At 38.4% G+C, this 22,896-nt stretch overlaps 1 protein-coding gene across 1 annotated transcript in view; it reads right to left on the bottom strand.

Moving 5' to 3' along the window:
• EML6 (EMAP like 6) overlaps window positions 1-22,896 on the bottom strand; it is a 159,158-nt gene that overhangs the window by 13,811 nt on the left and 122,451 nt on the right. Inside the window, exons 29-34 of the mRNA XM_068939947.1 lie at window positions 9,149-9,227; window positions 5,672-5,801; window positions 4,377-4,475; window positions 3,051-3,071; window positions 2,517-2,690; window positions 1,025-1,233 (exon numbers count right to left, since the gene is read on the bottom strand). Of these exons, the coding sequence (XP_068796048.1) occupies window positions 1,025-1,233; window positions 2,517-2,690; window positions 3,051-3,071; window positions 4,377-4,475; window positions 5,672-5,801; window positions 9,149-9,227 (712 nt within the window). The remainder of the gene's footprint in view (window positions 1-1,024; window positions 1,234-2,516; window positions 2,691-3,050; window positions 3,072-4,376; window positions 4,476-5,671; window positions 5,802-9,148; window positions 9,228-22,896) is intronic.

The following is a 22,896-nucleotide window of genomic DNA, read 5'->3' on the forward strand; positions in this document are numbered from 1 at the left end:
ACACATGCTAATGGCATACAGTTCATCTGCTGATTTTGAAGGTGCCCCTTAGAGGAAGTTAATTTCATTATTTGAGAAACTAAAATATCAGTTAGACTACTTTTACTTGGGAAATATGGACAAAGTGATTTGTTCCTCTTTTAATGTTACATTTTGCTTCGTTTTTAAAATCACTTTTGGGGTTCGTGTCCATTGCATTGCTCCAATTTTACACTGAAACAATGTCATCAAAATAGAAAGAACTGCTGGGTGTTCAGCAATTTTTGGCAACAAAGTCACTTTTTTGGGCACAAGAATGAGGATTTGGGAGCCTAATTTTATACACCCACATTTCATATGTTAGTACTACTGTCCAGGGTGAATGTTTAGGAGCAAGTTTCTTTTTAAAATTGACAACTAATAACTAAGTATAACTTATGCGTAGGTTTTGCACAGGTAATTTCTATAGGGTTTTTGGATGAAGCAGAAGCTATTTATGACCTCAGTATTATAGTAACCCTGCTTTTTTCACTGGTAATAAGCATTCTCTTCCTTAAACTATGGAGTCTCAAATATGGCGTCATGGTTCTTTAATGAACATACAGGAGAGTATTAGAGAGTGTCATAATTAGTTGGATCACTAGCATATATCATACCAATACTGTCAGCGAAAAAAAAGCTGCAGAACCTTTTATACAAAAAAAAGTTATACACAAAATCACATTACTACATTTGTTAAGCTAATTGCTGAAATGCTAAGTAACCAGCAAAGTTAAAAAAAATAAAAATCATAGCAGCTGAGGCTCATAGGCATGCGTAGCCATTAACAAAATACGTTCACTGACAGAGAAACCTAACGCATTTCAGAAAATTTACGTAAGGGCCTAAAGGTGTATAACTCTCAAATTAAAAGTTCAAGTTTTAAGCAAGAGCTCCATGGCTTTGCACTGTCCATACCGTACTGGATTTCAACAAAAGGAAACTGACTCTTGGAGTTTTAATAAAAATGTATTATAAAGTTCTGTAGCAAGTAATTTGAACTTACGGCTCCGAAGGCAACAGAAAGCATGGTCTGCATTTTGGCATCTTCCATGGAACCAATGACTCCTTTCTTATAAAGCAAAGCACTGCCAGCTAACGTCCAGAACTTCATGTGTTTTACCCCAACAGACACAAACTGCGTGTCTGAATCTGGGCGGAACTCTACAACGAATATCCTCTCCAGGTGTCCTCCCCTGCTAGCAACTTTAGCCCCTGTTTTAATTAGGAAAGGATAAAAATAGAGTTAAATTTACCTGAAAAATTAAGCTCTGATATGAATTTATAAAATAAATTGACCCAGTATTGTGTCCCAGATGTGGAAAGCTAAGCAAATCCCAACATTATTCAGTGTATTTTGATACGAATTCATGCAACTTCCAAGATCCCTTGCCCATGGCTATTGCATCACGTCCAATAGTGTTAGGAAATACATATTTAGTTCTTCACAGCATACTTCATCTTCTTACTACATTGCTCAATGGGCAATGAAATAACCAACAACACAGAACTTTTGGGTAACATCAATGGCACCTTGAGTTACCATCTGCTGAAATGCACAGGGCAGCTGACATTCAAGAGCTACTGCCTCTAGCTCTCTGAGAACACCCAGGCATCTGCACACTGGCCTGTCAGGTAACACTCAGGCCAACAGCCGTTGGTAAAGGCATGTTTCTGGAGATGTGGGTTTGAACGCCACACTGGCACAGGTAGGAATTAAATCCAGGTTTTCCATTCCCAGGGTGGCCAGACCTTTACACAGAAGATGAGCATTGCCACCACTGCTCTAAGTGAACTTTAGAAACACAGCAACAGTGCTGCGTTTCCCCAGTGACCTACTTTGTGCAGGGATGTCAGATACTCTCCAAACACATCTTTTGGATACAATCACTCAAGGCAATTAGAAAGATGTACGCCTACTACTGAAGTCGAGGAGGCAGGAGACTGGCACTGAACACAGGTGTCTGCAGGGAGAACTCTAAAAATCTGGGAAGTGTTGAAGTCGAGCAGAGAAACATCTAGTGAACTCTCCCCTCCACCACTACAGCACAGCCAAATAGGCATTTCGTAGGCTGCTCAGTTCTGCCTAAATCCTGTTTTAGGAACCTAATCCCCCTCCTGGGCCTCTTCCAGTGTTTCCCAACTTTTCTGAAGGTGCTAAGTGTTATCTTGAAATGACTTCCCAAGGGCCTAACTATTGGCCTAGTATTTCAAGTTCAAGCGCATTAGGAATAAAAAGAAAATATTTTCCTTAATTTTATTAACTTTCATATTAAATAACATTCTTCCCCTTAGTTCTATTGCCAAGAGACATTTAAATCATATTTTCTTAAGCCATTGTAGCATTTTGCTATCTCTTTTAACTGATTTTGTGACTTTTAGGGAGTCATGTTACTCAGAGTAAGAACACAAATCTATCCCAAGGTCTTGAAAGGAAAAATAAATAATTGTACACAGGTCTGTTATAAGCTGAAGGAAAAAGTACTGTCCAGAGTTACCTTCTTGCCACCTCCACACTGTGATAGTATGTTCTGGATCAATTCCTACTGAAACTAGAAGTTTGCCAGTTGCACTGAAGTTAACATAGTTGACCCCTTTGGTATGGAAGCAACGTAGCATTGAAATAGTTTGCTTACTCATAGCGTCCCATATATGAATTGTGGGAGTTGCACCTAAATGCAAAAAGATGTATTCAAAGAGAATTAATTCAGCATCTGGAAAGCTTCAATGCAAAATATGCATTTTTCAAGAATATGTCACCTAAACAGACACTCAAAACAATTTTTTTTAAGATTAACATTACTTAAAAAAAAAAAATTCAAAACAGCTTGTGAAACATTGGGGGAAATTATTGTATTTCATGAAAGAAGACAAATACTAAAAGAACAACATAACATTTATGAAGAACTTCATGCAAAAGAAACTGTCCGTAGATGTTTCACTTGTATCCGCGATTCACACAGATACAATGAGGTAACATGAAACTTTTACATAACTCTGCTGACTAAAATTCACAAACGAATCAGCCTTACCTGGAAATTCTGTCATATCACCTGCATTGTGAGAGCAATGGCAAATGAGGAAGCACCAAGGGAAAACAATAGCTGAAATAAGTCATGTTTCTAATGCTGAAGTGCCAGCATCAGGACCAGAAGGAAACAAAATTAAAAATTTGAAAATGGATATGGATTAAATCAACAAAACAAAAAAGCAGGAATATTGTTGAACTGTTTTGGGTATAGTGACTTTTATACATAAATATAACAACAATATTTAGCACTTTTCAGTTTTAAAAATGGCATTTGAAAGAAAAGTTAAAGACACGCAGTTTTTTAAAATTTACTAAATTTTAAAGTAAAATGAATAGCTATACAGAATATCAACTAACAATCAGAAACACTGATTTCATGGGCTCTTATTGAACTTTGATAGAGTAGAAAAAGGGGGCCGTAACAATCACCTTTTCTATAACATGGCAGTTAGTATTTTGAACTTGCATTTTAAAAGGCTAACAAATAGCTCAGTTCTTGAACTCTTGACTATATATACAGATTTTGTGCTTACTCAACATTCATATTCGAAAGTCAGCACTCACCTCAGGTGGGGAAGACAGTTTGTCAACGTGTTTATCTACTACCATTTTCCTGCCTTATTGTCAAGTTACTTATTATAGGAGTTATGGACTTGAGTGTCCTCTGAGAGTGATATGAATTAGAATGACTCGATTATTTTTAATAAAGTTAATTATTCCAGATTTAAGCGAAAAGCGACAGAAAAGCCTCCCAGGGCTTGCAACAAATGATCCTGCATTTTCCATATTGTGGTGACTCCTGTGAAAGGTACCAGTACTTCTTCAGGTAAATAATAAATGTATAAATACATATAATTTCAGAATCAGCCCTTTCGTGTGTCATAATGGCTGTGCAGATTTCACTCTATTTTTTTTTCCTATTCTGTATAGCTTTTGTACTTCTGCACAGGAAATTTTCATTACAGTGTTTTCACTGCTGAACTTTTTACTGCTAAGCAGTGCCTTGGACACAAGAAGGAAAAGGGGAATTCTAGAGATCTTATTACAGTAAATGAGATATAGTGCACTTTATGAAAACTTACTTTCTGAAATATGATTATATTACAATTAACTCACACTCTAAAATGTAATGACTCACAATCAGAGATGAAACTGTAGCAGGCAGATTGAAATCATAAGAAAATCCTGAAGCTTGATTATCTCTTTAAAATTAAAGGAAAAATTTGAGGACAGTAACATTGGCAAATCCTAGACAGAGACGCCCAAAATAAATCAGTGCCCCTGATAATTTTTGAGTAAAACTTTGTTAATATGGAGAGTAACCTACCGATCTGGCTGGTAGCCACAATATTTTTATACTTTGGATGTTGATTCACAGTTAGGCAGAGAATGTCATCAGTATGTTCCAGGTAGAAAGTCTGGCTACCTAATAAAATTCAAACATGTTTTTATTCACAACAGTATCGAAGAAAGAACCATCACTGAAGCAAAGAATATTGCAAGCAGTCTGTTGCCGCTCTCATACTTGTACCCTATTCCCTAGCGGGATGGATGGGAGCAGGACAATACATATGTAGAGAGCTAGTTTGTTGTCATTCCCGGGCACCAGTACTAATGTGCAATGAGCATAGACATTAGCATGCAAAAAGTATATTTATTTGATCAACTAGATATGCCCAGAGAACCAAAAGTCTGCCCAAGAATCATCCTGTAGCTACCTGTAACTGCAGAAAAAAGACAAAACTGGCAAATGCAAGGCCCAGGTCTCCTGTGTAACTGAAAAAGTCAGTGGGAAGCAGAGTGAGTGGAGAGTAAAGCACGGTCTATATTGTCCCCTCAAACAAAAGGACCTAAAGAGTGCAGGTGGGACAGTGTTTCCTAGCTCCATGGGTCAGAGGCAGCTGTGCTAGGACAGGAATCCCCAAAGGTCAGCAGATGTGACAGCTTTTCTGCCTCTGCCTCTCCAGTGCACAGTTGTTACCATTTGATTCATTGTGGCATTAAGAGGGAATAAAACAAAGCCAGAATTCCTTTAATTCCTGGCTCTGTTTCTTGAGATAGCTGGAGAATATGGCTGGTGCTACAGCATATGGCCAGACAAGCTTTTGGTGTTTTTTTTTCTCTTCATTACTCAAAAGGTAGGAAGTATTTCTACTCTCTTCCACAGAGCAACTTACTCACATTGCACTGCATCACAATGTATCCTTCCCTCGAGCCTGACTCTGCTAAAATAATTCAAAATGAAATAATGGATGTTACTGCTCCTAAAATGTTGGGGAGTACTAGACATTTGAGATTCCAGGCTCTCTCGTCTCAGAGAGCCACTCCTATGTCTTCAGAGCAGATTTTAACAAGGTGCAACTGTCGAAATAAAACAGAGTTTTATTATACCTCCTAGCAGAATCTCATAACCATTGAAAGGAATAGTATGGCTCTGCAGAACGACCTCAACAGGAGACCTTTGTCAGTCTAGTACAATAATCATCTAATTGTTTTGCATTATTTATCAAATGCAAAATGTGAAAAAGTTACAGGAACGTTAGAAAGTTATGCCTGTCAAAAAGAAATGTTTTAATTGTACCGTATTTTTTAATTTCAATATATTGTTTCATCTTGAATTACCAGTAGAAAGATTTTGAACTATGCCTGCTGCAGCTGTGTGGAAAATAATATCAGCACCATCATTTAGGTAATGAAGGTTGTTGCGACAATCAAATCCTCTGTATCCAAAAACATGGTCTAAAGCCAGCTCCTAGTCAAGTAAAGCAAAAAGAAAAAAATAAGAGAGTGAAGTACAAGAACAAACAAGAGGATTACAGAATTTGGATCACATAAGTGAAGTCCTACATAGTTACACAAGTCACAGATATTTTACAGAGACAACAGAATAATTAAACAATAATTAATCAGTTATCCCTGTTCTTCTGCTACTTCATTGAGGCATAACCCTCCCATGGACCATCTACGAAGCTATAATCCGTAACTAAGGCACTACATTTACATTTTTATTTCTTTAATATATCCGTCAGCTGTAAATATTTTAGTTCCTTAAACTTCCATTCAAAATATATCCAAGTCCAATTTTATTAAATTTCCCATCACAGTTTAACATCACTATAGGGTATCAGCTATGTGCAAATACCTTTACTTCTGCTTTAAAAGTCTTCACATTTAGTTCTCACAAGGTCAAATACTGACCTTAAAATCTTTACAAGAAGCAAAGACAGGCTATAAGCTTTCAGCTTACAATGATCAACTGCCAAGGAAGTTTCTTCCCGAAAAACAGTGATGGCTCATGGATTGTTGCTGAATTTGCTTTCATAGCCCAGAAGACAGACTTAATCAATCTGTCCCAAACACAATTACAGCTTACTTTTTGAAAAATCTGAATGACATTGACTGACTAAGCAATTGTTGCTAATTGTCCAGCGAGACCACAGAATACTCCTTTTTCAGTGTATTATATGGAGATTCCAAAAACATGAAGGGGAGAGGAAGGGCCTACAGTTTTGGGGAAAAAGTATGCTTCAAAATAAATAAGCAAAAAGTTCATCATTCAAAATCATGTGCATGATTTTGCATGTGCAAAAGAACAGTTTCTGACCATATTTCTACTGCGGGTATATAGTAAGCATAGGTCCCACTGCAGATGCACATACCTCTCAGGTGTGCACGCTCAGAAGCTGCGGTGCCCTGTGTGGTTCCCCTGCCTGGAGGCAGGAGCTGCTGTGCCCTTTGTCACAAGCCAAACACGCACTAATCACGACAGCTCTGAGAAGCATCTTTCATGCACGTAAATAAACATCCTTCTCTTTCTCAGCAGATGTCAGTGGTGACTGGTAAGCAACACCTTCTACAGGACAGTGGGCCAAAGGTGTGTCAGCTCAAATGGTCAAACAACTGGAATTCCATTACGGATCAAGAAATTGAATCCAGGTCATAATGTTAGCATATTAGTCAACACCACAAGCTTGTAGACTTTGGATACTGGCATGTTTTAGAGGTAGAATGAAGGGCAGGTAATACCAGCTTTGATACCCCCTTTCATAGGGAAGGTATATAGCACAGCTGGTAGCACACTCTAATATCCATAGGGCTCACTTAGATTTTTTTGAGATGAAACAGCCTTACTTTCAGGACAGTCAACTACACACAAACAGATAAAAACTATTTAGTTCCATCAGTGATCTTGTCATCTGCAGGAAGCAGGGAAATATTCCTTAGTCCCTTAAAATATTTTATTACAGTGAATTAAAACATAGTGTGAAATTCCGTAACCTAAACACAGACATTTGGTGCCATTTCAGATGCTCTAGGATAGCTCAGACTTCTGCATGGGACTGGACCTATTGGAAACCACAGCCCTTCCTGGAGTGACAGCTGGTGACCAAGAAGCATAACCTAAGGCATCTAGGCAGGCACTAGGTCCTTATGTTTAGGCACCTGAATTTCCCCCTGCACTGGACGGTCAATAGTCAATGGAGGAATGTACACTTTACAACTACATCAAAAGGCCCAAAACTGTCAGTACTACATCTGTGCTCTTGTAGGCCATGTACAAGAGAGCATGAACCATTTTGCTCAGCTGATGCTCCACATAAGAATACATTAGCCTGATTTAGAGCTAAAGAGGCCTCAGAAGAAGTCTGCCAACTTGCTTGTAAACTTCTGGCCAAGCTTTGCAAGATAAATTTCTGTTACGAAAGCCAAACTTGAAAGATAGCTTCTTTATAAATGACATAAGTGAAAGGAATCTGTCCTTAGGTAAGTGCACGTTGGTTGCCATAAAAGTTATCTTGGCTCTTATGTGCTACATCACCAGAGAGAACAGATTTTTGTCTTTCACCAGTAAGCCAACCAGTAAGACACAAAGAATTGAGGCTCATGACAGTTTCCTCGTAAGGTATAACTGATCAGCCAGTTATTTGTAGAGATGAAAGAGTGACCTTTCTCTCTACTTATATCACTGCCAGGCCTTCCTCAGACCTCCACCCACTCCCCCTGCCCATGGGCCCTGGAGCTCTATTTAAGTTCAGCCCAGGGCCTTCAGTCCCTGTCCCAGCTATGCTGGAGGAGTGCTGGTCTTCTGTTCTGCCACAGTGATACCTGCTCCTGACCATGGGCAGGTCTGGCCTGTTATGCCCGCTTCTGGCCATGGTCTGATCCAGACCCCAATCCATGGACTGATTTCTCAGCTTCAGCGTGGCCCTGTTTTGTCAATATGGACCTGCCTCATGGTTCCTGGACCTGATCCTAATCCTGATCTGTGGATTGACTTCCCAGCTTGACCTCAGATGTGCTTCAGCCCTATGGTATTGTTTTGTGATCTGAACTGTTTGTTGGATGTGGTCAACACCCTTGGGCCTGTCACGCTTGCCCCACTTGGGTACTGTGGGACTAGCTCCTGGCCCGTAAGGTCCCTGCCCTACTGGCCATGTTATTGTCCTTGGCTCCTGGCTCACCTTCCCTTAGGGAGCAGCTGGCACTGGCAGTCACCTTTCTAAGACACTTTATGAAGACTTCCTGTGTTATGCAAAGTCCAAGAGACAGTAATTATATTGAAACAGTTTAGGTTCCACTACAAAATTGAAGTGCTTTGAGCCAAAAAAAGATGGAATTAGAGTGTCCCTCCAAACTGAGAGACAAATCTTGAATTTAGAAAGATCTGAAACTACACATAAGCTTCAACACCCTGAACCTGACATTCTTTCTGCCAGAAGTTGATGTCTATCAAACTTTCCAGTGTCTGTCATCGGTGCTGAGAGCACTTTCTGGAAATTTCTTTCACATCTCCTCTGTCCTCACATAGTAACATGATGAAGCCTAGGCCACGGCTAGGCATTCAAAAGACTTCAGGCTTGTGTAAGTATGAAGTAAATATGCATCTATTTTGAGACTCACACAAACATCCTCAAAGCGGAATGACATCATATTTGTAGCTGGTTATTTATACAACCATACGTAGTCACTGTCAGTGCAAAAAAAGAAGGCAGATGCCTAGCAGAAGACCCATCTGTGACTTTAGCAGCCCTCAAAATATGGGCAAATTTCACCCAGCAAGTATTACTTCTACAGCAAATGAAAAATATTAAGCCTGACCTCAACCAGTTTCTTTTTTTTGTTGATATTGTTCTTTTGCAGTTTTTCAGGTTGAGGAGCAGCTCTGCTAACTGGCGGCCTGAAACAAACATATTTTAAAAAGAAGACAATCAGGACGTTTGAAAGAAAAATAAAACTTTCAAAACCACAGTATATATTTTGCATATGAACAGGAAATGGCCAACTGCAACTATATGAACTCACTGTCCAGAATTTTTAGTTTTACAATAAAGAGATTAAAATGATACGCATTTTAGTAGAAAGAACAGAAATAACATTGATGTACATTGTGTGGATGAGCGGCAGAACGGACCATGTTACATCAAAAGAATTTTCATATCCTATTGGTTTAAATCCGTGGAAAAATCTTTGAAAAGTAAGTGACAGTAAATTGTTGCTTCCGGATCTAAAAGACTTCCTACAACTGGCTTGCCCCCAACATCACTTCTTTTGAGAAACCTCATCAGAAAACCTTGGCTTGACTTTACTAAAATCTGCTCAGAATCCTATTAGAGATTATTGGAATCTTTCCATTGAATGGCATTGCATTATAGATAAAGTTGTTACATTTTAAACTATATAACTCGTTCATTAGTATGAATTTAACAGAGATTAAGGCCTGCAAAGCATCTTTATATGTAAATTACAGTTGCTAAAAGTAAATAAAAAGACAAATGCAGAACACAGATGGAAATAAATTTCTATTCATGCATATGGTCTTTAAAGATGGATAACCTTTATTGCTATGAAAACAGCAACTGGAAGGCAATAGGCCATAATTACTGTAGAAATGATTATACGTAAGGCAGCAGAGGGGATACTGACTTGATCCTTCCATGAAAAAAGAAGAGGCATAAACCTAAGAGGAGCAGAGGATGCTCAGCCTCTCTCTACAGGTTCATCACTTTACAAGATCCAATGCTGCCTGCACAGCCTTCATTTTATATGACCATTGTGTTAATTTGCGTTAATTTGTTAATTTTCCCTTTTTGATAAAAGATATTCTTTTAACTAAATTCTAACCCTAACAACAGACCCATAAAAATTGCACTGCGTTATTAGAGAAATTAGCCTTCAGAAATTTGGCCTGGATTCTTTATCTTATTTGACCATCTTTTACTTAGAAGATGGATCTTGCTAGGAACTTAGGGTAGAAATGGTGATGGTGAAATTAAGAGAGAGGTCTATGGTTAAATGTTAGCTCCAAAATATCAGTTGAGAGTTGATATTAATAATATTAAAAAAAGCTACATTTCATGTCTTTACATTCCCATTGCAAATTCTGGAGACAAGAGTGAAAGAACAGTGGGGTAGTATTTCCACAGGTTAAAGATTTCAGAAATGTATGAACTAGATATACACTGTATATATGCTGTGAAAATTAGACTGTGCAAAAGCAGAAGTGGCCATACGGGTTTGCACCTTCCATCACTCTACTTACAGTCTAACCCTTATACAGTAACTATCATTAATTCTTGTTTTGCAAATATTAATTGCAGAATTAAATTCTTTTTGCTTCATAGGAGCTGATTTTTCTGGAATTATATTTTTATAAGAGGTATAAAAGGTAACAATTAAAACACATAGCTACACAACAAGAACACGTATTGCAACAGTACGTAGCCTGAAAATCTGAACTCTAAAAAAGACAGAACAAAGCTGCAAGGAAACAAACTAACCCACTTCTCAAGCAAACAAACAAACTCACTAACTACTAGCAAAGTACATTAGCAGGTGATCTTGTGACATTAAAAGAGTGAAAGAGTTACCTTGATCCCCTTGTAAGCAGCAAACAAAGCCAAGTAAGAAACTTAATACAGTTTAGGTGTATTTCTGACCACTTTACTCATGCACAAGCATTTTTAGAGTTGATCAGTCATTCCTTTGTGGCACAAACATGCTATTCAAGCATGCCAGCAAGAACTAAAACAGAAATTAAAGAGTGTACCAGGCTACAAGTTCAGAAGATCATACCCTGGCATCCCTCGGTATACTCTGTACTAAAGGTCGGACAGGACAGGGAGACAAAAAGGAAGCTGTATCAATGCTTCCCGCACACTTCATACTGAACTGAGAATGTGATTCCATGTACTTAAACTCGTTTTCAAGTGCCTGATAGGGAGGGTAACTGGTGAAAACTTAACAGTCTCATAAGCACTGTTGAGAGTTTCACACAATAGACGCTTGTTTTCTATCCTATTTCAGCTCGTAATTTAGCCTAATAATCGTTCATTGCTAGGCCAACTTGTGTATGGGGACAACCTGTACTTTTTGTTCACAGGAAAACAAGTACCCTCATTTTCTCTGAAACTGGTCAATCGAGACATGTTATATAATCGTCTACGGTAACTGGACCAAATAGTGGTGCAATCACCACTAGAGAAGGGATGGAGGAAATTAATACGAAACATAATTCTCTTACAAAGTAAAACCATTAAATGAAGTTAGAACAGCAAAAGCCATTTCAGCCCAGACTTACTAAGGCCTTCGAATCAGCACTTATGAAAATACGTTTTCTTGTATGTTTCTTGCTCTTTTTTCTGTTTTAGTGTAATTTTTAAATGGACCATTTCTTCACCTAGGTTAAAGTTTATGACAAGAGCAAGCCAAAAGTTTTGATGAAAGCAAGAGAACACTATCACTATGACATGACGGCTAATTTCTAGATAGTAAACATGAGATTTACTTTGGAAACATACAGATACACACATATGGTTTTTAATATATCTATTCACATTACACACAAACACAAATGTGTGCATTTATATATACATACACATGTATATATACACACATATATGCATTCAGTGCCTCATTATCGTCTCAATAAAAGAAACGTAAAGCAGCGTCAAATTCACTTTCATTTATAACAAGTCTGTGATTATAGCTAATTTATTCTGATACATCAGATGGCAGTATCAAGACAGGAAATTTTTACTGTAGCAAGTTACATATATTTGCCGTTTGTGACCTATGCAATCTGTATTGTACATTCACAGCAAACTGTGCTTTTTCTGTGCTGTGTGTTGTTAGTACTTACTTGACAATTCCCTGCCTCCAAAGGAAAGCAAGTTAAAACATAATACAAGTATTAACGGTTTCTTTCCAGTAATTTAAAACAAATGTGCTTATGTTAACTTATGGGATGAATGAATTCCAGGAAAGATAAGATACAGACAGAGGACTTTCAACTCTTTAGATACCGTGAATTCAGTAAATAAAACTTCTATTATTAATGACTATCTTGATTACATGCTTACACCAGTATGTATGCTTATAACTCAATGAACTAATTCCAGATTTAAATTGACAAAAATCTGACCCACTGTCTTTATGGATCTTTCTTATTGTAGAAATAAAAAAAGGTGCAAGTGACAACTTATTCACCCTCACCTAACCAATAAGCCTACCTGAAATGGCCAAGACCTATGAGAAGAAAAAGGAGCCTAAATCATGAGTGGGGTGAACTGGCAGCACGAGGACGGAAAGTAGCAGATCAAGAGCTGTGGCAGAGTGGAGGAAGGAATGGGGTTTTGGAAGAGTGAGGCACCTTGAGGAAGAAAAGAGGTCTGATCTTAGAGAACAGCGGGCCAAAGTAAAAGAAAAAGAAAGAGGTTGATCTATTTAGACAGAAAAAAAAGGAGTAAAAAAGCAGATCAAAAAAGGTGTTATGGTAAATTCTACGAAACAGAGATAACCACTTCATGTTTTTAGAGCACATAGCATAATCGCTGCCTGATGAGAGCCGCTGTCTGCATCCGTAATAACTTGGCAAGAACACAAATATTCTGTTCCCAGAGAGGCTAACAGGAACAGAACTGGAGCTTCAGAAATGACATTCCATTAAATCTACAAAGAATGAAGTCTGGAGCAGGGCCAGATGGACAAAAATGTCCTGACACTGAGAAGGTGACAGGCTGGGCCCAGCAGAAATGGGTAGAGGCTGAGAAGAGTCCATATGGGAGACTAAGGTGCGCATGTAGGTGCCTGCTAACTGGAGAGAGAACATACCTGGATATTACACGAACATAAAAACGGGCAGGACACTGCTCGCAGGGAGAGAAAGAGGTAAGATGATCCACTTTTGATAGGTTTGTACAGAGAATTGAAAATCAGAGATTTTTAATTATACTGTTCATTTCAGAAAAAATGCAAAACTAGTTTTTAAAAGTACATTTCCACTAGTTGACAGCAAAGGCACTCTCAAATGTCCCAAACTTGTTATCATTGAGTTGTAAAACTCCTAGTGCTTTAAGAAGCGATTACAAGATTTTATAAATTCTAAGTCTTCTTCGGATTTCCCCATCCCAATGGACACACATAAGTGTAGGACGCAGAGCTTTTCTTGCAGTTACTTTTCATTTATGTTTTGTAGATAACAGCAGATAGGAAAAAAGAATACTATTCAATATGAAAATATCCTACTCTTGAATACAATGGATCAAAGCAAAACCGAAACAAGGCTAGAGGGAAACATTAACTGTAACCTAAATTATTTCTAAAAAGTATTGCAATGAAAAAGCCTTAGCATGGCTATAGTATTTATGATTTCACATGTATGCTGATGCACTCTTTAAGAAAAAAAGGGTATTGCAGGATGTATGCTGTTGATAGCCATTTTCATATTTTGTAAGACGGGAAGCTAGTCATTGCATTCACATGTCATTCTACTTCAGTCTCCAAATGTGAAACGAGCAGAAAAGCAGATTAAAAAGGAGTATAATCAGTTCTGAGTTAAATCTAAAGGATGCTATTTTAAAATAAGTTCATTGTTCAAAACATCGTGTGAAGCTGTCAGTCTGTACAACTATTTTGAACTGGGCTGTCCCTACTGCATATAGATCTTTCTTACATAATGTACTGCACTGACGGGGCTCTTTGGAAGATCCCCCAGCCCACCTTTTTGACAAGACTAGCTTCAAGGAACACCCTGCAACATACCTCTAGGCAAAATCTAAATTTCCCTCTTTGAGAAAAGTTTTGAATACCTCAGATAATGAGGCTTCAGAGAACCCTCCCTCCATACACTATCAAGGCGTGAGAACCAACTTTAGCATACTTTGGAAAGCCTCTCTGCCTCTCTCTTTTCTTAGCCTTCTCTCAGGGTTTGTGTTCATGTTCGAGAGAAAGAGTCTCTTCCAATTGTTGCATTATTTTTTACATAAACTCTGAGACTTTTCAAGATGTGATCATTGTATAAGCAAAAATATTCATTCAACAATATAAGGAGAACATGTGGGCTGGAGGTAGCGCCATAAGAGGGAGAGACGTTAACATTCTTCCCAGGCGTAACAAAATATAAGCCATATTTTAAACAACACTTTTTCAATCCCTCCTGACTACAATCCACAAAACAAAAAGCCCTCAAAACAGCTGAATATTCCACATCCACCTCGGGGCAGAGAGCAGTTCCCAAGTTTGCACAGAGAAATGCTGGTAACATTTTGTGCACTGTGACAATATTGGCATCCCTCAATTCCACACCCACTAAGTGCCACACACATGGAAAAGATCTTTGGGCCAGCTGTATGTTGACCTATGGGAGAAGTGAGATTGACTCTGAGTTCAGTAGGTTTGTAGGGACTGTAAAAATTTCAGTCACAATGTGTTCAAGCCTTGGGGGCAACTGTGATGAAACCAGTGTGGTGCCAAATATATTTAGGATGCATTAACTTGACATAGTGCTGTTGAGAAAAGTAACAGTGAATATTTCAAAAGATGCCACTCACTCTCAAACAATAGAATGCTGTTGAAATAACCCAAAAGTTATTTTCTGAACCCCACAAGATGTGTTTCTCCATATATATTTGGAATAGTTCCCACCTACACATAAATACAACTGGGATTCACATTCAAAGCTTTTGCACTGCACCCACAAAAGTGTGCATGTAAAAGTGCATGCACCAATTTTGTAACCATATGTCTAATAATTCCGCATACAGTACAAAAGTTTGTGGGTGCTATTTTGGAAACTTAACTGACAATTCAGCCCATGTTATTGTAAAAAATAAATAATAAACAAAAGAATAATATTTGAAGAGAGAAAATCCAACTTCTTCACCTCTTATCAGAGCATATGATTACAAACGATGCATAACACAATACAACTGAGAACAGGCTCTGAGACAGGTAACTCGCAGGGAGTGAGATAAGCCAGTATGGTGAGAAAAGAGAAAACCAGACAAACATGCTAATGTTGCTTTTGTTTTCCACACATTCAACCTGCTTGAAAGGATTTATATTACATATATATATATATCACAAGAGTTTTCAGTTTATGTAGAGTCATGCAAATCAAACTAATGAAAGCTACAAACATCGGGATATACATTAGCAGTTAGTAGAATGCAAAATGCAAATATAACTTTGCCTTTCATTTTAGTAACATACAGTCTTCACGCAAGCTTGTTTTACCTCTTATCATAAAAATTCTTTGCCAGTTAAAATGGTCCCAGTTCAAAAGTTAGGCCTTTTCTTAAATAAAGTACAATTCCTACATAACACATCGTATGGCTTCTTACAATTGTCTGGGATTGTCCAGGACAGTCTCCCCATTGACCAAGTGGTCCCGTGGTGTGGGAGCACTGCTTTCTGAGCTCCCACACTGTGAGACTGCTCCTGCAGCTCCTCTGCTCGACCTCCTACTTCTACATTATATAGGCAGAGCAAGGAAGAGAATGCCAAGTAAAGGAGTAAAAAAGGAAGAAAAAAATAAGGAGGGGATAGGAGGACAGACATGGAAAGGGGGGAGAAGAAAAACAAGAAGGTTAGGGAGAGGAGAGAGAAACAACAACTAATTTTCTAAACTAAATGCACCAACTCGTAAAACCACAAAGATATTTAAAAAATGTTTCTCAGCCTCATCTCTCCCATTCTAATATTCAATTGACAATATATGGAGAATGTTTGGGCTGAAGGTAGTACCATGAGTGGTAGATATATTATCATCCTTCCCATGCATAACAAAATGTAAGTCATATTATAAACAACACTTTTTCAGTCTCTCAGGGACTACAATCTACACAACAAAAAGCCTTCAAAACTCTTTCATTCTAAAGCTGTAACTGCTGTAAGGAACATTACACCTTGGGTCCCCCCCAAAAATACTGCTGCTGGGTTCAGGAAGTACCTGCTCTGGACCATGTTTTATTTCAAATCCTGCAAGTAAAAGCTGTCATATAACTTCTACATTCCTCCCTGACATTTGCAGAATCATCATTATTTTCATTATGTAACTAAATGAGTTAGGAAAAGTACATATGGTAAAGAACTTTTGTTTTCTATTCTAAGGCAACACCTTAATATTATCTCCAAGTTTGTCTGTAAATGAGTTTGTTGCTCTTTATAACCATTAAATTTCTGTTTCCAGTTTGGTAAGGGGCTCAATACTTTGGAGATCTGGAGAAGGCCAGTGTAATAAAGGGGATTTGCTTTCCATCTTGTTAGTTTGTGCTATGCTGGCTAAGCACAGTCCACATGCTATGCAGTAAAAGAGGATGTACAGCAGCTGCTCAAAGTCACAGTTACCTTGTACCCCGCATTACATCAAATTTGTCCTCTGACTCTCTTTCCCATGACGGGGGAGAGAAGGACCAAAAATTGCTGGATCCTCTCTTTTGATGAACAGACAGTGGAATAAGTCTTTGTTTGTACTTCGGGGGGAGCCATTTGTGAATTGTTAATTCCTTTCCAGAAGGGTGGTGTTTGTAAAGCTTTCCCCAGCACTGCCTACATTGCTCTCAACCATATACTTGCATCTTGTCAGGAGACACATCACAGCTCTTGAGATTCTCAAACTCCTCTTGAGGTTTGTTACTTCTAGAGAAGTAATGTACTTCGAGTTTTTCAGATTCACCATTTTTATTATCACAGAAGCTTAAAGTCCTGCAAACTTATTCTGGCAAACCAAAAGGTTAAATTCTCTATTATAAAGATGGAAATCGAGCTATTATAAAGAGGGAAATAAAACATGAATCTTCTTGAACCCAAACTGTCTCCCAGGTTTCACATAGGACCTTCATAGCATACTTGTGCTTTATAAGAAGGGGAAACAACTTGTTCAGTGATAATTCTCCTTCTAAATATTACTTACAGAAAGATACAAAACTAGCTTAAAGCTGAGGGCCAAGTCCGTGTCCCCAAGAAGCTGCTCAGAGCAATAGCCTCAGCCACCCCACTCTCTTGTTTAAGCTGGAAACTCTCTTCTTTTTCTCTTCATCTTTTCTTTTTTTTTTTAAATTTTGTTCAGTTCTCGGTTTCTACCCAGTATGCCCATGATAACTCATAGTTTTCCCTTCTGCTTTCTTTTGTAACAAAAATACAGCAATGAGACACTTTCCTCTTAGATCTTCACTGCATTTTGCAGTGACGTGACCTTGCAGTTTTGCAAGATCTCACAATTAACTCATTCCTTCTAACATAAATGGCCTTCCAGCTTCTAACATAATTTTCAAAATTTACACACTATTTTATCAATCTTAGAGTATTCACAGTACACAAATCCCATCAGATGAACCTGGACAGGCTGGAGAGGTGGGCGGAGAGGAACCTCCTGAAGTTCAACAAAGGCAAGTGCAAGGTCCTGCACCTAGGCAGGAATAATCCCATGCACCAGGACAGGCTGGGGGTTGACCTGCTGGAAAGTAGCTCTGCCGAGAAGGACCTGGGAGTGCTGGTGGACAACAAGTTAAACATGAGCCAGCAGTGTGCCCTTGTGGCCAAGAAGGCCAATGGGATCCTGGGCTGCATTAGGCAGAGTGTTGCCAGCGGGTCGAGGGAGGTGATCCTGCCCCTCTCCTCAGCCCTGGGGAGGCCTCACCTGGAGTACTGTGTCCAGTTCTGGGCTCCCCAGGACAAGAGAGACATGGCACTCCTGGAGAGAGTCCAGCGGAGGGCTACCAAGATGATTAGAGGGCTGGAGCACCTCTCCTAGGAAGAAAGACTGCAAGAGCTGGGCCTGTTCAGCCTGGAGAAGAGAAGATTGAGAGGCGATCTCATCAACGTGTACAAGTATCTGAAGGGGGAGTGTCAAGAGGATGAGGCCAGCCTCTTCTCCGTGGTGCCCAGCAACAGGACAAGAGGCAATGGGCAGAAACTGAACCACAGGAAGTTCCATCTGAACCTGAGAAAAAACTTCTTCACTGTGAGGGCATTGGACAGAGCATTGGAACAGGTTGCCCAGAGAGGTTGTGGAGTCTCCTTCCCTGGAGATATTCAAAACCCGTCTGGATGTGATCCTGGGAAATATGCTCTAGGTGACCCTGCTTGAGCAGGGAGGTTGGACTAGATGATCTCCAGAGGTCCCTTCCAACCTAAACGATTCTGTGATTCTGTGATTCTGTGAACAGTCTTCAGTTTGACTTCTTCAAAGAGACACATGATACAACAAGATACATAAGATACAAGATACATAAGAAAGATTTGGGATTCAGAGTATTTTCTCCAAACCATCTTTCCCCTCAAAAGACTACCCGGTATTCCCACATACCTGCCTGAAAGAGAAGGGAACGGACCCTCTTGGTTCCCTTCTTCATACCTGAAGGGATTGGGAGAGGCTACTTCACCAGTGCCTTTTGCAGAAAATGTAGTGCTTTGCAAACTGGCTTCAATATTACTTCTTGTCATCTGAATCAACCCAGAGCACAGAGATTTTAAGCCTCCAGGTCCTAAAGACTTGCTGATTTAGAACTTAGGCTTTCCTGCACACTGACAGTAGAGTACTTGTAGGCTTTTAATTGTGTCTGGCTTGTTCAGCCACCTCTCCGAACCCTTGTAGGTGGAAAGGGAAGTCAGTTCAGTGCTTTCAGGAAGCTTTTAGAATATGGTCAAATAATTCGCTGCTGCATTCCTTTGTATTCTCAGAAAAGAAGAGATCTGGCACAACTATGCTTTATAATGCACACGTCTTGGAGAGAAGTCAGCTTTGCCCTCAAGCGGACACGTTTTTCAAAATTCTGCATAAACTGGGCACATATTGGTACAACTGCGGCCAAAAAGTAAGTATTAGACAATCATGGTAGTCAGCACATTAATCTCATCTTAATGCACCAGAAAACCAGTACTTTCAAAACTCAAAGCCCTATCCAAGTATAAACCCTCATCACCTGCAGTTTTGCCTACATTTTGCCATAAAATTTTGGCTTCTGATTGCTTGACTATAAATTCCGGCAATTTTTATAAATCAGATGAAGTAAGCAAAGGGAATGTAACTGTGTCTAACACACTTATCAGAAAAGCAAGCTCCAAATACAGAAGATATGGTTACACTGAAGTAACTGAAATTGAAAGAGGACATACAAAACATGTGAACAACAGCTTTAGACTCTTTAGAGAACTCTTTAGAGAAAACATGGCTTCTATAGTGAAAACATGGTGACTCTTTAGAGAAAATATGCAAAAATGCAGAATAGAGTAGTACACTTAGTTTTTTTTAAGCTATTTTAAAATAAAATACAATACTGTCGATTATATAGAGACAAACAGTAATAAGAAACAAGATATGGAGCATGTTAAAAACTACTATTTTGCTCTCTTCAGTCTACAGCTTGTGCTGGGATGGACTTTTCCTTCATAGAGGCTACAGTAACTTGAGCGGTAGTTTCATGTAAAATCATTACCAAGAGATTGTTATGGAAATTAGAGACTACCTCACTGCAGAGGAGGTATTTACCCATTTCATTAGGCTTACCAGTCATAAAGAGAGTGGGTAGCGTGGAAACATTTTGACATACTAGAGGAGCTTCCGCTTTACTCTTGCTTTGTAGTATTGAACAGCAGGAAGCACATTTTCCCTGCATCATGGGTTATCAGTGTTATTGTGGCAAAGTGGAAGCCTGTTTCATTTGCCTCTTCCTGTGTTGTTTTGCAGGTAATAAATCTTTTGTTTAAAAGATGAAAAACACAATCTGCCTGTTCACTTCAGGAGGTGCCTTGCTCCACTCTATGTTCACCTCAGTGAGCTTCTGCAGTGCAGAAACTTGCATGTGGAGAGACACAAAAGTCAGGATGCCTAAAGTGTATGTGGCAGACTGAGATACTCCTCTGAGGAGCAGGGTACTTGCTTGCATCAGGAAGCAGACCCATGGCCAAGTTTCAGAGAAGGGAAGCTTCCTAGCAACCCAAAGGGGCTCTGGAGATTTTCAGTCCTGGACTGAAAATAGTCCTGAAAATGCTGCAGAAAAAATTGATGCTTATGCTGATACTGTTGGGGCTTCAGCAGTACAAAACAATTGTAAGCCTGGCTTAATCAGTCAATTAACCTCACTTCACAATGGCTTTTGCATCATCAAAGCAGAATAAAGCGGCTGGAACGTACATGGGTAACTGCCATAAAACATCTTGTCATCATCATCATTTGGCACTTATTATTTCATTTGTAGCAATGATTTCCCCAACATAAAATTAAAATTTTTCCTTTTTGAACTCAATCTTGAAATAATGATGTTAAGTAAATAATACAATACACCTTATATATAGAAAAATGGACAAACAAAGACTTTACATGCGTAAGCATGAAAATAGAAAGCAATACTCGTAAAAGAAAGGGAAAAGAAATAGTAACGGTCTAAGATTTTATTGAAAAAAATCACTAATCCTCCTACTCCAAGTATTTGCTAAAATATTGTGATGAAAAAATAAAAACCGGGGGGGGGGGGGGGGCAACATTTTGCATTATAAGTAAGTGCCTCATATTGGGTGTCTTAGTATTTTTGTGTAAGTTTTTAAACACATGTCCTGATTTTCAAGGACAATGGGTATCAATAGGAAACAAATGTCACTTTAAGCGTCTAATTTTAGTATTTTTTGAATATTTTTATTGTGGATTTTTTCAATGTACTAATATATTCCTCATGTATGTAGATGAAGCAGTGACAGGTCACTGAAAAGTCAAATATAAAAGTATATCTATATCAGAAGAATGTTTAACCCTGCACCGAACTACCAATATACTTATATCCCACTGACTAAAATGGAAAACTTAATTAGGATTGTGTAAATACTTTGTATAATGAGGCCAAAGGATAGAAATAGAATTTCTAATAGAGCTAGAATTTGACCATTCCAACTCCTTAAACCAACACCAACTACAAAAAACAACTGATGTTAACCTATCTAGACGTTAAGATGAGACTATGACTCCTCACATAGTCCTCTTCCTCTATTAGATTAGAAAAAGACAGGTTAATGAGAGTTTTGATCAAGGAAACCATTGTGATTTCAGTAATTTTGTACATATTTCACTTTCAAGATATAGTACCACTTGATATTTGAAAAATAATTATTAATCATCTGCTCTGTTTTCTAATTACTTGCAAGTGGTACAGCAAGGTATAAAACACAGTTTATAAATCTAATAAAGACACTTCACACTGATGTAAATAAAATCAATGTCTTCACGTTTTTGTGGTTGAACAGTATGAGGTCTTATTCATAAGAGCAGGAGGGAAAACATAAACACTCCTTCCCCCGGTGAAAAAGATGATTTGAGGATCTTATGTGAAGTGGATCTAGCGGAATGTACAGTATTGGTGAAATTACCTATCCTACATTTACGGATTGATATTTTATTCTGTGGAAGTTTTACTCAGACAGTAGTAACATATCATGGCTCTTGAGAACTCCAACTCAGACAAAGTTGTTTAACACACACTGCAGCTCCAAATCACTAAAATACTTAAAGAAAAAATATCACTCAGTAGTCTAGTAAGCTACTGATGAAATTGCATTGACAAGGATCTGAAGTGAGAATAAGAAAATCGACATAATTACTAAAAATTTACTTCTCTGTAGCACTTAGGGATATATTGAAATAGGAGGAAAAGTGTGAGAAAAAGACACAAAGAGGAGTACAGTTTTATGTATATTTTTTCTTATATGATTAAGTGGAAACTTAAATAGTCATTCTAAAATGTGTGTATATGCTTACACATACACATATATGAGTTACATTTTTATGTAACAGTTTGCTTGCTTTTATTATTCATGACTATATACTTTGCATGAAAAAATGTTAAGCATTCAGAAGCTAAGAAATGACATAATCACGGTTTCCCATACAATACAGATGTAGTCTGCTTTTGTGAATGTGTTTTGAAACAATGCATAATTACAAGGTAACGTTTAAAAATGTGGCAGGAGTCTTTGTTTAATGGAAACATAACTACTGAGCATTGCTCATCATCTTTCATACTCAGTATTTGTTCTCATATTACGCAACTACTGAAAACAAAATTATTAATTATCAATTATTAATCTCTGCCAATGAGGTTCAGCATTGCAGTCTTTAAGAACTTCATAAACATAAATTATTTTCCAAAAGGTATGTATGAGATTAGGAGATATTACTAACTCCATTTTATGCCTTGAAGATCAGGACAAACAAAGATATTTTAAGCCAAAAATCTCAAAAGTAGCCTCTAACTTTGGGTAGTCAAGAAAAAAAACTTTAGACCTTAATCTGCTTAATGTACTTGTGTGTTACATGTTTGTTCAAAGAACTGCTTAAACAATCTTCACTTGCAGCTGTGACCATGCAATGTTTCTGCAAATTCAGCCTTACAAGTCTCACAGCTGACAAGAGGAAATGAGGTAGGCAGAATTAGAGGCTACCTGTAAGAACAAAGCAAATGCTTTGCCCAGCATCAGCAAGGAGCTCTGTGACAGAAGCAGGAGCAGCAAGAAGGGAGTCCTTGCAGGCTCCAGGGCGTGCTCTTCCCGCCAGCCTGGGCTCTCTCTATGCACGGCGCCCT

The sequence above is a fragment of the Struthio camelus genome, chromosome 3 (genome assembly GCF_040807025.1).
Source record: "Struthio camelus isolate bStrCam1 chromosome 3, bStrCam1.hap1, whole genome shotgun sequence".
Lineage (NCBI taxonomy): Eukaryota > Metazoa > Chordata > Aves > Struthioniformes > Struthionidae > Struthio > Struthio camelus.